This window comes from Tamandua tetradactyla, chromosome 2 (assembly GCF_023851605.1).
Source record: "Tamandua tetradactyla isolate mTamTet1 chromosome 2, mTamTet1.pri, whole genome shotgun sequence".
Classification (NCBI taxonomy): Eukaryota; Metazoa; Chordata; class Mammalia; order Pilosa; family Myrmecophagidae; genus Tamandua; species Tamandua tetradactyla.
Window position 1 is genome coordinate 98,756,701 of NC_135328.1, and position 16,277 is coordinate 98,772,977.

General features: G+C 37.9%; 1 protein-coding gene and 1 pseudogene across 8 annotated transcripts in view; one reads left to right on the forward strand and one right to left on the reverse strand.

Annotated features, from left to right (window-relative positions):
* PIP5K1B (phosphatidylinositol-4-phosphate 5-kinase type 1 beta) overlaps window positions 1-16,277 on the forward strand; it is a 484,296-nt gene that overhangs the window by 279,427 nt on the left and 188,592 nt on the right. For all 8 annotated transcript variants that reach the window (XM_077148356.1, XM_077148359.1, XM_077148357.1 and 5 more), the window contains 2 exons: window positions 365-520; window positions 10,950-11,094. In XM_077148356.1, coding sequence (XP_077004471.1) covers window positions 365-520; window positions 10,950-11,094 — 301 coding nt within the window. The remainder of the gene's footprint in view (window positions 1-364; window positions 521-10,949; window positions 11,095-16,277) is intronic.
* On the reverse strand, window positions 4,680-6,313 carry LOC143675108 (sorting nexin-1-like; annotated as a pseudogene).

Sequence of the window (16,277 nt, forward strand, 5' to 3'; positions counted from 1 at the left end):
CCCGTGTCAAAGTCTGAAGTATGTTCTACAACTAAGTGTGCTGCTGTGGTTGGAGATTTATAGCTTTTTTGTATGTATGTTATTTTTCACCAAAAAAAGAAGGAAAAAGTCAATTGTGATGATAAAAAAATATTTAAGCCCTCTAGCCTCCTACATTCTGGAGAAGGAAAAATATGAGAGGATCGTATGGTAGCCCATGACAAACTCTGGGATCTGTCCTTTAACTACTTGTTGAAGAGTACTTTGAAAACTATTGCTTTTTTCTTTCTTTGCTTTGTATGTATATTATACTGTACAATAAAAAAAATTGTTTTTAAATTAATGTGGTTTCACAAGTATCTCTGTTCTTTTCCTTCCTGTCTAGCTTTAAAGGCTTCACCTTCTAAGAAACGGTGCAATTCCATTGCTGCCTTGAAGGCGACATCACAGGAGATTGTGTCTTCAGTTAGCCCAGAATGGAAGGAAGAGAAGCGTGATTTGCTGACTGAAGGACAAAGTTTCAGCAGCCTTGACGAAGAAGGTAAAGCCATGTAGTTAAAAAAAAAAAAAGTTGTGGTTTATTTGCTTTACAAATTCACATTAGAAAATACAAAAATATTCAAAAAAGAAAAATCTCCTCTAATATCACTAGATGAAGGTAGGTGTTTGTATTTCTGCATGTCTTTGTATATGTGTGTGTGTTGTGTCAATGTAACTAAGAGTTATTTCTTCATTTTTTTAGGTCTTCTTTAAGAGTTTAAATAAAGTATTGTAATTTTCTCCTTACCTGTCATGTATATCTTTTATTAGATTTATTCCTTGGATATAGAAATACAGATTTTTTGCCTTTTTAAACATTTTTTATTGTAAAATATATATATATACAAAAAGGCAATAAATTTCAAAGTATATTTTAAGAGTAGTTATACTAGTTTAACTTGTATAGTCAGTTTATTTGAGTACCATAATTACATGGAATCTTGAATAGGGCATGGAATCTTGTTTGTTTGTACAGGTTAGTGTGGTACCCCAAAGGATCCCAAAGTAATTTGGACTGAGAATAAAAATATATTTGCAAAGTCCCCGTCCCCTTAGGGGACTGGGGAAAGGAGAAAATATTAAACTTCCCCATCTAGATAATTCATGATATTCTCACAAGCAGTAGGGACAACCAGTTCAATAGGCTCAGCCCTTGATCTATGAAATTTATTCCTGCCAAAGAGACGCTAAGCTTACTTATAATGATGCCTGAGAGTCACCCCCAGAGAACCTCTTTTGTTGCTCAGATGTGGTCTCTCTAAGCTAACTCAGCAGGTGAACTCACTGCTTTCCCCACTACATGAGTCATGACTCCCAGGAGTGTAAATCTTGCTGGCAACATGGGACAGGACCCCCAGGATGATCCAGGAGCTGGCATCATGGGATTGAGAAAACTTTCTTGACCAAGAGGGGGAAGAGAGAAATGAGAAAAAATGAAGTTTCAGTGGATGAGAGATTTCAAACAGAGTTGATAAATTATCCTGGAGGTTATTCTTATGCATTCTATTGATTTCCCTTTTTAATTTATGGTGTATTGGAGTGGCTAAAGGGAAGTACCTGAAACTGTTGAACTGTGTTCCAGTAGCCTTGATTCTTGAAGATGATTGTATAACTATATAGCTTTTACAGTGTGACCATGTGATCACTTTGTCTAATGCTCCTTTCATCCAGGGTGTAGACAGATGAGTAAAAAAAATAAGGATAAAAATAAATAAATAAAAAATATGGGCGATAAGGGATAAAAAAGGGTAGATTGCAATACTAGTGGTCAGTGAAAGGAAGGGGTAAGTGGCATGGGATATATGAGTCTTTTTCTTTTTTCTAGAATGATGCAAATGTTCTAAAAATTATCCTGGTGATAAATATACAACTATGTAATGAAATTGTGAGCCATTGATTGTATATTAAGGATGGACTGTATGTGTGTGAAGATTTCTCAATAAAAATATTTTTTTAAAAAAATGAGTAGATATAGAACAGATTTCAAAGTTTGGTGTTGTTTACAGTTCCACAATATCAGGTTTTTCCTTCTAACTGCTCCAAGACACAGGAGACTAAAAAGAAATATCAATATTATGATTCAGTAGTCCTACTCATGTGTTAAATCCTAATTTCTCTGTTGTAATTCCTCCTTCTTTGATCCTTCTCCCAATTTTTAGGAATATTTGAGTTATGCCCATTCTAATATGTTTTGTGTTGAGAAGGGATGTCAACAATATGGGATAGGAGGATGAAATTGGTTGATATTCTTGGAGAGGCCAACACCTCTGGATTTCAGGACTTATCTGGCCTTGGAACCATCTGAAGGTTTTAGTTTCTGAAAAGAAAACTTGGCATGGGCAACTTTTGTAGGTTTTCTTTAGGGTTAACAAGGATGATTTTGGTTGGGGTTTGGCAAGCTGTGGCAATTAGTGATATCTAGCTGAAACTTGCATAAGAGGAGTTTCCAGAATAGCCTCTTGATTCTATTAAAACTCTCTTAGCCCCTGATACCTTATTTTGTTGCATTTTTTTTCCCCTGTTTTTGTAAGGAAGGCATTGTCGATCACAAGGTACCAGGGCAAGGCTTGTCCCTGGGAGTTATGTCCCATATTGACAGGAAGATTCATACCCTTGGATATCATGTCTCTTGAAGAGGGGAGGGTAATGATTTTCTTTGCAGAATTAGGCTTAGAGAAACAGAGGCTACACCTGAGCAGCGAAAGAGGTTCTCTGGCAGAACTCTTAGGCATAAGTATAGGTAGGCTTAGCTTCTCTTTTACAGAAATAAGTTTCCTAAGAGCAAGCCTCAAAATCTAGAGCTTGGGTTATTAGCTGGGGAGTCCCTAGTATTTTGAGAGAATATCAGGGTTTTCCCAAGTGGGAAAGTTTAATGGTTCATATTTTGTCTCCAATCCTTCAAGGGACTTTGCCAATACTTTTTTTTTCCTAATATTTTTATTGAGATAGCCTCATATACATACAATCCATCCAAAGTACGCAATCTCATCACATAGTAATGTATTCATCACCACGATCATTTTTAGAACATTTGCATCACTCCAGAAAAAGAAATAAAAAGAAAAAACTCATACATCCCATACCCCTTACCCACCTGCCTCTCATTGGCCCCTAGTATTGCAATCTACCCAATTTTTTTTTAACCCTTATACACCCCCATTATTTATTTACTTTTTGTCCTTATATTTTTACCCTTTTGTTCATACCCCGAATAAAGGGAGCATCAGACATAAGGTTTGCACAATCGCACTGTAAAAGCCATATAGTTATGTAATCATCTTCAAGAATCAAGGCTATGGGAACACAGTTCAGTAGTTTCAGGTACTTCTCACTAGCCACTCCAATACACCTTAAACTAAACAGGGATATCTACAGAATGCTTAAAAAGAACCTCCAGGATAACCTCTGACCCTGTTTGAAATCTCTCAACCACTGAAACTTTGTCTCATTTCTCCCTTCCCCTTTTTGGTCAAGAAGGCTTTTTCAATCCCAAGATTTTGCCAATACTTTTTAATTATCTGCCTAACTTACTCTGGGATGTATCCAGGTATTACATTAAGCTATACTGAATAACAAGCTCTCATTCCCATTCTGGGCTCAATGTGGTTGGGTTGTTTAAATGAACTTTCCAGGCAGGTTGAGCTAGATTGTGTATTATAGAAGATTTAGATTGTGGACAAAATAGGGTTCCCTTCCTTTGATCTCATACAGTAGGGTAAGTTCTAAAATACAGACACTATTGTCCTTGACCCTTATTTCTGATTTACCTTAGTCCCAACCAGATCAGCTTCATTCTTACCTCTAATTGAAGCTTGATTTATTTTTTAGTTTCTTTACCGGTTGTTATATGTAGCAATGCTGACTTTCAGAGCTGCAGAACTCCAGCTCTGAGTCTTAGGTGTCACACAGGTACTCAGAGTTCCAGAAATACCAGGTTATACATCTACAGCACAGCATCTCAGATTCTAGAAATAACACTTAAAACTCAGGACTAAATGTGACTGCAATAAGAGCTTAAAATCTAGTCCCAAATTTTCTTATGTTTCTAAAAGAAACCATACATATATCTATCCTTTTGTTTCTGTCTTATTTTGTGCAACATAATGTCTTCAAGGTTCATTCACCTTGTTGCATGTCTTATGCATTTGTTCCTTTCTGTAGCCTTATTTATTTGCCTTTTTAAATAGTGTGTTTTTAAGGATTGAGTTTTCTCACTCTTTGTGGCTGCTCTATTACATGCTGACTAAGATACCTAGAACAATGATGAATAGGAATGGTGACTGTGGGCAGCCTTGCCTTGTCCTGATTTTAAAGGGAAAGCTTCTAATGTTTCTCTGTTGAAATAAAGTTTGCTGTATTTGATGCACATAATCAGGTTAAAGAAGTTCCTTTTTATTCCTAATTTGCTAGAAGTTTTTGTCAAGAATAAGTATAGAATTTTATCAAATACTTTTCTTTATTTACTGATTTTGATCATTTAATTAAGATCTCTTTTTTTTTTTTCCTGATTTTAAAATATTTTATTACATAATCTTTTCATGGCACCATCAGGAGTAACAAAACGTTATTCCCAGTTCCTAAACCACATCCTAAAAAATATACATTTGTATTTATATATTTATATCAATATCCCACCCAATCCCATAATTCCACCACTTTTGCTAAAAGCAGGAAACTATTCTCTTAGTTAAGAAAATATATATGGAAGCTAAATGAAATATGGTTAGAGTGACTGGGGACAGGTTGGTTGGTTGTTGGGGCAGGGTGGGAGGAGTTAAGTCCAGGCTAGGCAGAATGTATCACTGGGTCCATCAGAGGTGGAGAAGGACATGTATAAAAAGGTAGCATCAGGCAGGTGGGCTCTGGCATCCTTTGTCCCTTAGGACTCTGCCTCAGGAAGGAAGGCTTCCCAGTACTTTGCCAGCTGCTGCTGTGAATACAGAAGTGTCTCAAGGTACTTGATCACGTGGTTTTTGAAGTCCTTGGATTTCTCTTTCTCAAACCGTATCACTTCTTTTCGGACAACTGTTGAAATTCTTTCAAAGTCCCTTTCATACTGAGTCACTCGAGACTCCCACTCTGCGATCTCATCCTTTGCTTGCTGCAGCTTTTCAGGTTTGTTGGCCCACAACAGCCGAGCCTCAGCCTCCCACTTCTTCTGCAATGTGGTCTGAGCATCCTGCCAACGCTGCCACGTCTTCATGCGCTGGTCAAAGGCAGCCTGGACTATGGCCAAGAGGCGAATATAGTCACTTAGGAGCTCAGCAAGGAGGAAGAAGTCATTGTTGGCCTGTTCCTGGTGAAGCTGTTCAATTTTTTCTTCTACTTCAGCAAGCTGGGAGAGTGCCCATGACAATGCTGTGTTGTTCTCAGAGCTCCCAAGCTATGGCTAGACTCTTTGCAAACTAGGCTGTGTTCAGCGCTAGCTCTTTCCTATGGTTGACTAGAGTTTCTACAACAGCATGCAGTTTCCGTAGCGTTGTTCCTCACACTCTACTTCCTGGAGCTTCTCCTCAAATCAAATGTCTGATTCATTCATCTTGATGGTCATTTTGCTAACTGCATCTGTAGCTTTGTTGAACATCTTGAGGAGACCAGCACCACTCAATGTCTGGGTACCCACAGCACGTGGTAGCTCTTCTTTTTCCAAGAACTCCCTGACATCAGGGTCTTGTAACATTGTAGGATGATTCACAACCCTCTGAAGGTACCTCTCTAGAGCAGCCCTCCGTTTTTCAAGAAATTCTGTAGAAGAAGAATCTTCCTTCCCAACTTTCACTTTTGTCATTCCTATTAGACTCTTCTCAGGTGGAGGGGGGACAATGAAGCCATTCTGAGAGTGTTTCTCTGAAAGCTTCTCATAAAGACCCAGAAAATCGCTGAATCTTCTTTTTGCTGCAAACTGTTTATTTCTGAACATTGGTAAGCTCGTCTGTGTTGTAACTTTGTAGGCTACATAGGCATTCATACCATCTCCTATCTTCTCAGGATCAGTTATACCAACTGTCAAATCAAACTGATCCTCCTGTTCTTCTTCCTCTAGCTCCTAACAGCTTTGCTGGGACTTAGAACTTGTGGCTTCCTGTGAAGGAAGAGAAATGAGGGTTTTGGCTGGCACTTTCTTCTGATTATTTTGCGTGCTGTCCAAGGATAACTCCACTGTGGCATCTGCAAAGAGATCCTGTGGCTCTTGGTCTTGTTCCTCATGGACCCCATTTTCTTTGGAACCATTGTTGATAGGAAGACGTGAAGTGGTTCTCTTTGGAGACTGGGGCTTACTCTCTTCAGGATTCATCTTATTGGGAACGCTGAATGAGGCAAGCCGTGGCGCGTTAACAGTCACAAACCTCCTAATTAAGATCTCTTTTAATCTGTTAAAGAGAAGTGACATTTTTAGGCATCTACCTGTCCATATGTTATTTTGAGAATCCCCAAAATATCCTAAAAATGTTTTCTATTTCCTCCAGGAGATTCCTCCTAAAGGTGTTCTTTTCCTGAGTCTTTGGGTTAGGGTGCTAGCCTTGTTCCCTCCTCCTGCTGTATTTATACATATGTGCCATGTAGGGGTCTCTTTCTTTCTCATCTTCTAGTAAATTAACTTTTACCCAGAGTTGGTGGGTTTCAACAAGAGTTACTCCTTTATCCTTTCCCTGCCCATTCCTATGATAGCAGAGGTAAATTGATGGCTCCAGTTTCTGAGAGACTTTCACCTATTTTTCCCAAGCTTCCTAGCATTGGCATCTCCCCCACCACACCACCTGGTTTTTTGATAGTACAAGTAAAACTGCAAGTTATCTGCACAGCTTATCTTTAAATAGTGTATTAGTTATGTTTTCAAATATGCTCTATATGACCACTAAACCTAAAGCAGTAAGTCCCATTATTAATCTCAGAAAAAGTATAACAAATATACTAGGTACTATCCAACAGAGTCAGGGAAAAGTAGTGCACGTTTTGTGCTTTTAATCAGATTAACAATCAGATCCATTGCTTTGAATTTTGAGAATTTCTGAATTTCTGAAAAGATCTGTGCAGGTTGAAGGAAAACCTCTTGAGCATATGTCTTGAAGATATAACCAGCGCACTACTTTAAAATGGGCTTATCTTTATAACTTTCTGCATGTACAAGGTTTGCTACAAGAGTTGTTCTCTTCTAATGCTCTGTACCTAGGGACTTCCCGTTTCCTAGGGCTCCAGATCATTGCCAAATTTCTCTCTACTTTTTAACCATTTGTTTTCTGACATTTTTAGTATTTCCTGGTTGTATTTGTTTGTTTTGTTTTGTTTTAACCATGTAACAAATTAGCACATATTTAGCATCTTAAAATAGCACCCATTTATTATCTTACAGTTCTATAGGTCAGCAGTCAGGCCCATGGATTCCCTGGGTCCTAATGGTCTCAAAGGCCAAAAATCAAGGTGTCTGCTAGGCTGAGTTCTCATCTGGAGTTTCTGAATAAGAATCCTCTTCCAAGGTCCTTCAGGTTGTTGGCAGAATGCAGTCCCTGGCATTTGTAGGACCACTTCCTTGTTGTCTATCAGCCAGGGTACACGCACAGCTCCTAGAGGCTGCCCACTTTCCTTGCCACGTGGCCCCTTTTATCTTCACTGCCACAACGGAGAACTTCTCATGAATCGAATCCCCCACTCACACTTGAAATCTCTGACTTCCTCTGTCTCTGCCCTCTAGATTCAGATTTAAAGGGCTCATAGAATTAGGTCCAGCTCACATTGAAAAAAATCTCCCTTTTGATTAACTTAAAGTCAATTGATGAGTGTGGCTTTAATTACATCTACAAAATCCTTTTGCAAGGTAAGGTAATATAATCACAGGAATAATACCTCATTATGTCCACAATTTCTGCCCATAGTCAACGGGAGATTATTGCAAGAGTCAGAGTGATTGGAGGTCATTTTAGAATTCTGCCAAACACACTGGTTTTAGAAAACTGAGGGTGTAGGAGAATGAAGAAACAATCCTCTGCTTCCAAGAGCTGCTCCTGAGGAGATCGGCTATGCAGTGTTTGGATGATGTGTAACCTGGACTGAGTTGTTGGAAAGATAACGCTTTCCCATATTATATCACTCAGGTGGTCTCTGGCCTATGAAGTAAAACCGGGTATGCCTAAGACCTGTCTGCATTGGTGGTACAGAGTTCAGCTCCATTTGCACTATTGTTACCAGACAAACTCAGTGGATTATTTTGCCTGATGCCCTCATGACCAATTCCTGAGACTCCAGGGTTTCGAAGAGAGTAGAAGTTTATTACTAGGCAACATAGTGGGAGAATAGATGGCCTGTTGGCCCAAAATCTGTCTCCCTGAACTGCAGTAATTCTGATAGTTTTATTAGAGAGAAAGATGGGCAGGGTTTAGGATAATAAGAACAGTGGCCCCAGATGATGTAATTAGAGGTGTCTAATTATTGAGCATATGCAAATTGATTACATGCTTGGTCACAGAATGTATGAAAGAAAATGGTGGAGTATTATAATGAAATATAGGTGACTCATAGATTAAAGTCCAAGCTACTGTGTATGTTAGGCAGGCCCACTTTGGTTAGTTCCAGTCCTGGTTTTGAAGATAATTTTGGACTTGGGGTGGGTTAGTTCTGGACTGAGCCAGGACCCTTCATTAATAAACATTAGCGGTTGTCTTTAGTGATTTTGAGACTCAAAAGTTGAAAACCTGGATAAATGGTTTCAAGTGAAGGTTAGTCACAAGGTTTTTATAATTACAGGGGCAGAGGATAAAGGCTATACAATCATTATCAGAGATTAAGGCAGCTGGATTACAATTTAGAGATTTCAGGTATTTCCCTCTGTCTACTCCAATATGCTGGAAGGCAAAAAGGAATATCTATAAAATGATTCAATAATCAAAATCATCCCTTAAATGCTAATTTCTAGGTTACACTATAACTGGTGGTAATTCACTGGAGTCTGACATGAGGGTTTTTTTCAGCCCTAGCTTTCAATGTTATTGAGAGCTTAATGTTTTCCTTTGTATTTAATGAGAATTTGTGAGCAAGTATATTGAAGACTACTAGCCAGATATTATATTAAGTTGAAATCTTTCTAATTTTTGCATATTGACCACTTTGGTCACTCGTATTTTTATGTGACCACCATTTTATCTATCTCAGCAGACTTTATTTTGACCTGAATCAAAGGAAGAGCACCACCAACTGATACATGTAATGTGCTGCCTACTCTGCTAGACCAGAGCCCATCCCTTCCTGTGCTTATCCCATTTCCTCCCCTATCCCTGCCACTCTCCACCATGTATACCCCTTAAAATCCAAATTCGAACCTTAAACTCACACAAGAGTATCTAAAAGAGACTCTTTTCTATTTGCACTTTTCCTAAAAATACGTCCTTTTGAGCCTGTTATGCCAGTAAAGGAATGCCAGAATACCTTAAAGTGATACTGTATTAATTGTAGTCTGTTTAGTCCCATTTGGGGGAATGATCAGAAACAATCCACAGACTCCAGAGAACCTCTTTTATTGCTCAGATGTGGCCTCTCAGCCAACACTGCAGGCAAACTCACTACCCTCCCCCTCTCTACGTGGGACATGACTCCCAGGGGTGTGAACCTTCCTGGCAATGTGGGATAGAAATCCTAGAATGAACTGGGACTTGGCATCAAGAGATTGAGAAAACCTTCTCAACTGAAAGGGGGAAGAGAGAAATGAGACAAAATAAAGTGTCAGTGGCTGAGAGGTTTCAAATAGAGTCAAGAGGTTATCCTGGGGGTTATTCTTACACATTATATAGATAACCCCTTTTTAGTTTAAGGTGTGCTAGAAAGGCTAGAGGGAAATACCTGAAACTATAGGGCTGTGTTCCAGTAGCCATGTTTCTTGAAGATGATTGTATAATGATTTAGCTTTCACAAAGTGACTGTATGATTGTGAAAACTTTATTCTGAGGCTTCTTTTATCTATGGTATGGACAGATGACTAAAAATATGGATTAAAAAGAATAAATAATAGAGGAAACAAATGTTAAAATAAATTGGGTAGAGGGAAATACTAGTAGTCAATGAAAGGGAGAGGTAAGGGGTGTGGTATATATGAGATTTTTCTTTTTTCTTTTTATTTCTTTTTTCTAGAGTAATGTAAATGTTCTGAGAAATGATCATGGTGATGAATATACAACTATGTGATGATATTGTGAGCCATTGATTGCACACCAAGTATGGAATGTTCATACTTTAAGAATGTTCGTGTTGTATGTTGATTGGTTTTATTAATAAAAATTTTTTTAAAAATCCAGAGACTTTGGAGAAAGTGGATATGGGTCACTGCCCAGCCTTGAATGCCCCTTTCCTGATGAGGGGATTCTCGTATAAGTTATTTCACAGGCACCTAAATTTTAAAGAAGAAATAAGAATTTTCTCATTTTTAAAAAGGCACCTTGCTTTTAAGTTACAATGTCAAGAAGAGCCACACAGATAATGTTAAAAGATATGCATAGGCACAAAGAGGATTAAGGTATTTAAGATATTTGTTTCCTGGTTCTTAAAAATTCTGTGTTCTTAGATCTAAATTGAGAATCATGGAGGTTCACTGTCTATTTATACACTTGCCAGTTATCCTAATAATCTCTGTCAAATTAGCTCCTTAAGCTCCTGGGGGCTTTTTATGCCATTTTTTGAAACAGTAAATCACTCTATTAGGTTTTTAAAAGACCATTCAGAATGTCATTTCCATAAACCAGTTGGTAAATTAATGCAATTTCCTTTCTGTTTAACCTGTTTTCAAGAAGCTATTTTACATTTCTGCAGCACTTCAGAAGAGTGCAGTTAATTCATAATTTAATTTGTAGCCTGATATGAAAGTTTTGGGTTTATTTAAATTATTATAGATACTAATGCAACATTTATTCCTGAGATTCATGAGTGTGTGGCTTCCTTTCGTTTCCCAGCACTCGGGTCCCGACGCCGGCCAGACCTGGTGCCCAGCACTCCATCGTTGTTTGAAGCTGCTTCCCTGGCAACCACAATTTCATCTTCCTCTTTATACGTCAATGAAAATTATCCACACGACAGGACTACGCTTTATTCAAACAGGTAAAACTTGGCACGATCAAATTACCAGTCACGCTGTTTCCTAGTAACATCATGCCTAAACCAATTTTTCTCAGCGACCACGCTGTCTCTACCAACCAGGATGTTCCTGCCACCTGCCTACAAGTAAGAAAGAAAGAGAACAGACTTGATTTTTACAGTGACAAGAATTATAGTTGAGGGGAAACCCTCATTTTTCTTTACAGTTAAGCATTGCATCTTGTAGAAATTATGTAATTATCTCTGTGGAAGAAAACCAAATCTTTAGCCATTTTTATTTTAGTAATTTTCTATATATGGATTTTTTTTTAACCCAGCACTCTTACTGCACAGATAGCTGCAAAAACGTTTTAATGTTCTTTTTTCGTATAAGCAACTTTAGTGACTGTAGCAGGCAGAATAATGGCCCTAAAGATGTCTATATCTTAATCCCTGGAATCTGTGCAGGTATCACCTTATGCTTCATTACATGGCAAAAGAGACCTTACAGATGTGATTAAGTAAAAGATTTTGAGATGTGAACATTGTCCTATATTGTCAGCATAGGCCCAATATAGTCATAAGTGTTCTCCTAGTAAGAAGGCAGATACAGGGTCGGAATCAAAAAAAGAGATATGACAATGGAAGCAGAAGTCAGAGAAAGAAATCGATTTGAAATGTTGCACATCTGCTCTGAAGGTAGAGGACAGGGCTTGAGTCAAGGAATGCAGGTAGCCTTTAGAAGGCAAGAACACAGGTTCTCCCCTAGAGCTTCCAGAAAAGCGCATCCTGCCAACACCTTGTGGATTTCTAACCTCCAGAATTGTAAGATAATAAATTTGTGCTGTTTTAAGTGACTAAGAGGGTGGTAATTTGTTGCAGGAGCAACAGGAAGCGAATACAGTGAGTCTCAAACATTTAATGTGAATTTAAGTATTCAGTGGTTTACTAGAATTTATAGGGTAGAAGGATAATTTATTAGGATTTTTTCCTTTTTAAACAAAACGTTTGGGAACTTTGATTCTGGTGTTAGAAAATGTCATCTTTACAAAGAGATTACAATACTGTCTCTGAGATTAGCTGTTTTATTTTCTATTTATATATATTCACTTTTGTAACAAGCTTCAATTCTAGGTCAGGGATTAACATGCACATATTTACAATAATTATCTTTTAAATATTGAACTAGTTCTTGTTGAAACCCAGCTTTTAAGAATCAAGATCAAATTTGTGTGGGTGAAGTTGTTTCTCATACTTCATCATTCCCCATCTCCAGGCTATCACCTGGGTTCACTTTCTGAAAAAGAACTCAGTATGGGTGATTTATTTTTAATATGTTCATAGCTACGGATTCTAGCTTGGTCTTTGATGAGTAAAATTTTGACAGCTGTAGTAATTCCTTTTTATTGCTGTTTCTTCCTCTCTTAACTAGATACAAGATTAGGTAGAGAGGGTTAGTCCCTAGGTCTGGGAAAGTGGAACAAAATGGCAAGATGGGCCACATGTCTTAGCTAGGCTCCACTTGGGATTGCTCTGCTGTAAGGGCAAACAAGTAATGCTTCATTATAAATCATTCAGCTCACCCGAATGGCGAAAGTAACTTGATATGGTTAGCTTCCCTGGATTAGTGAAATCTGAAGTGATTTATACCTAGTATTAACATGAACCTTGAATGTTCCAGTTTACTATGTGAATTAGTTATAAAACAGTTTTTCTTTCTGTATGGTACAGTTGAATAACTTGGCCTGTGTAAAGTTCTTCTGCTTTCAAATAAAGTAGCAGTTCAAAAGGTAGCTGGAATGTCACAGGAAACTCTTGGCTGTCAAAAACAATTGTCTTGTGAAGCCACAGTGGCTTCTTACAGCTTGCTATGGTTCTGATTATCAGGACATATCATTGGAAGCACGATTAAATTATTTCCTGGAATGTTCAGGATAAAAATTAAAGGGTATGGGCTTTTGGGTTTTTGGGTTTTTGGATGTTAGGTATCCAGTCTCTTTGCCACATCTTAAACTCTTGGGTGTTCATAATGCTCCCCAGTGCAACTCATTCCTGCTGACTCCCAATCTTTCCTGGCCACCTTGGAGGCTATCTCTGCATACCCCTAGAGCTGTGTTATAATTCTTGGTTCTTTTATTTATAGTGATAATGGCAATCATGTATATTTGGTTGGGGTGAAACATAGTATCTATCTGTGCTATCTTTCCCTTTTTGAAGTGAATTGTTTTAAGCAAACCTTCTTTTACATTGTATCTCAAAGTTACAATTTGATATCCTAAATTTGGTTGTCTGTTCAATTATAGAAACAAGAAACCAGTCTTTCTTAAGCAGAAAGGGTTTTAATACAGGCAATTAGGTGATTACAAAGTCTGTGGAAAACCTGACTGAGGCAGCAGATTCTGAGCTGTACCTCAAGACATTACTCCTAGAACATCCCTGAACCGATACTGCAGCTTTTGCCCCAGTCAAGCCGTGGCCTGCAGACAGAAAGCAGCCATAAAGAAAGCATTTCACTTAACTCAGAATGTTTTACAAATAAGCCGACATTTAAAAAGTAGGCCATTTCCTAAGCCCTCAATCTTGGGGTTTGTTCATAAGAAACTAATCCCCACAAAGGATAGGTCAAGCCTACTTAAAATTAGGCCTAAGAGTCAGCCCCAGAGAACCTCTTTTGTTGCTCGGGTGTGGCCTATTTATCTCAGCCAACACTACAAGCAAACTCACTGCCCTCTCCCTCTCTATGTGGGACATGACTCCCAAGGGTGTAAACCTTCCTGGCAATATGGGATAGAAATCCTAGAATGAGCTGGGACTAAGCATCAAGGGATTGAGAAAACCTTCTTGACCAAAAGGGGGAAGAGAGAAATGAGACAAAATCGAGTGTCAGTGGCTGAGAGATTTCAAACAGTTGAGAGGTTATTCCGGAGGTTATTCTTATGCATTATATAGATATCACTTTTTAGTTTAAGGTATATTGGAGAGGCTAGAGGAAAGTGCCTGAAAATGTAGAACTGTGTTCCAATAGCCATGTTTCTTGAAGATGAATGTATAATGATATAGCTTTCACAATATGACTGTGTGTTTGTGAAAACTGTGTGTCTGATGCTCCTTTTATCTATGGTATGGACAGATGAGTAAAACATAAGGATTAAAAATAAATAATAGGGGGAACAAATATTAAAATAAATTTAGATTGAAATGCTAGTGATCAATGAAAGAGAGTGATAAGGGGTATAGAAAAAAATAGGGGAAACAAAATCTAAAATATATTGGGTAGATGGAAATACTAGCAGTCAGTGAGAGGGAGGAGTAAGGGGTATGGCATATATGAGTTTTTTCTTTTTTCTTTTTCTTTTCCTGAATTGATGCAAATGTTCTAAGAAATGATCATGGTGATGAATATATAACTATGTGATGATATTGTGAGTTATTGATTATATACCAAGAATGGAATGATCGTATGGTAAGAATGTTCGTTTTTGTATGTTGTTATGTTTATAAAAAAATTTTTTTTAAGTCTTCAACTAATTAGATTAAATTCAACTCATTGGGAGAAAAAAAAAGTAGGCCCTTTCACTAAAATACCCAGTTTCTTTTGAAAACTCAGCAGCTTTGGCACCACTTCACCTACTTTTCCATCCTAGCAGTTACCAATTGGTAGGGAGAAGTATGGATCTTCCAGGTCTCCATTCATTTTTGCTTTTGCCTGCCTGCTCCTTGTAGGCATTTCTGCTTTTAGCCTTGATGTATGAGAGAAGGGAGAGAGCTGAAAAACATGCCTCAGATCTTAGCTACTATCTTAGGGAAACCATAAGAAAAAGAAACAGGGAGATACCCAAGAACCTTGAAGGGGAATAATGGCATGAGGACTCCTGGGAATCTATATCCCTGTTTCTCCTACCCACTAGGCCCAAACCACATTGTTCAACAGCAAACCTGAAAAGATCATATTTTTATTTCTATTATTTTTCTCTCTAGAGTTTTTTTTTGGTTATACCTGGTATTTCTTGATGCAGTAGACAGTGTTCTAAGTCTCATCTTGCCTACTATATTTTAAAACCTTTTCCACATACCTGGGAAGACAACACCTTAAATATTGATCTTATAATTCATATGTGAGATTTTCTTCTCTTTTTAGTCTATGATCATTTTTTTTCTGTTAAGGTAAAGTGGTCTTTTTTTGCCTTTTCACATTATGCTACATATATCTGTGCTAAAATAGGCTGTAAATACAGCTAGTGGTTGTCTTTCTGTCAGACTTGATCCTTAACTTCACAAGGTGTTGATTAGTGCCTAGATGACTCCACCCTAAATTGTATACTGTACTGGGAAACTGCTGTCTCTTAGAATTATTCCTTACTTCTTGGAAGGATTATTCTCTGTAACTTTAAAGGTGCAAGTAGTAATCCATTCGCCTTTCTAATGTACTCTGAAGATTGACTAAAGAAGCAAAGAAAAAAAGTACAATTTTAACAGTATATATTTAAACTGGTGATTTTGAAGTATGTACTTTCAAGTTTGGTTGCACAGTCATGTGTTAGATTCAAGTTCTGTTGCACAGTCATGTGTTGGAGCATGTAACTAGTGGAATTTAAGTTTTCAAATTTTTGTTACTAGAACTTTTGTTTCCTAGTTAGAGGGCTATTCTCTTGAAGGAGATATGAATTAAGCACTAAGAAATACTGTATAGAGACAAATGTGTTTTATCTCAAAGTTAGGAATAATTTGATTTAATGTAGAAATTGGTTACAGGTATGAATATTAATTTTTTGTGATTTCCTGCAGAGTTGGTAGCAAAGCTGAGGGTCTAATTATGCAAAGGAACAAAGCCGTACTTCATCCCAATACATCTATGCTTTCCTCATCAGAAATGCTTTTACTATCATTACTAGTTTGTCCAGTTTGGTGTTTGGGTAGCTAACTCACCTTGGAGATGTGTTTAGAGTACTGTGAAAAGGGGTAAATGTTTTCAAAGGAGAAAAAGTCACAGGTTATTTACACATAAGGGACAATTCAAAAAGGCTCCCTAAACGATAAGTCCAACATTCTAGATCTCAGAGGCAGAGCCAGTGGATCTGGTGGCAGTTATGTGTCCTTTTCTTTCTGCCATTACAGTATCGATCCTAGGAGAGGGGTGGAACAGCTGCCTCTAGCCACAAGCCCCACCCCACAAATTGCTTCTACACTCACAGGTAGTGTCATCTGAA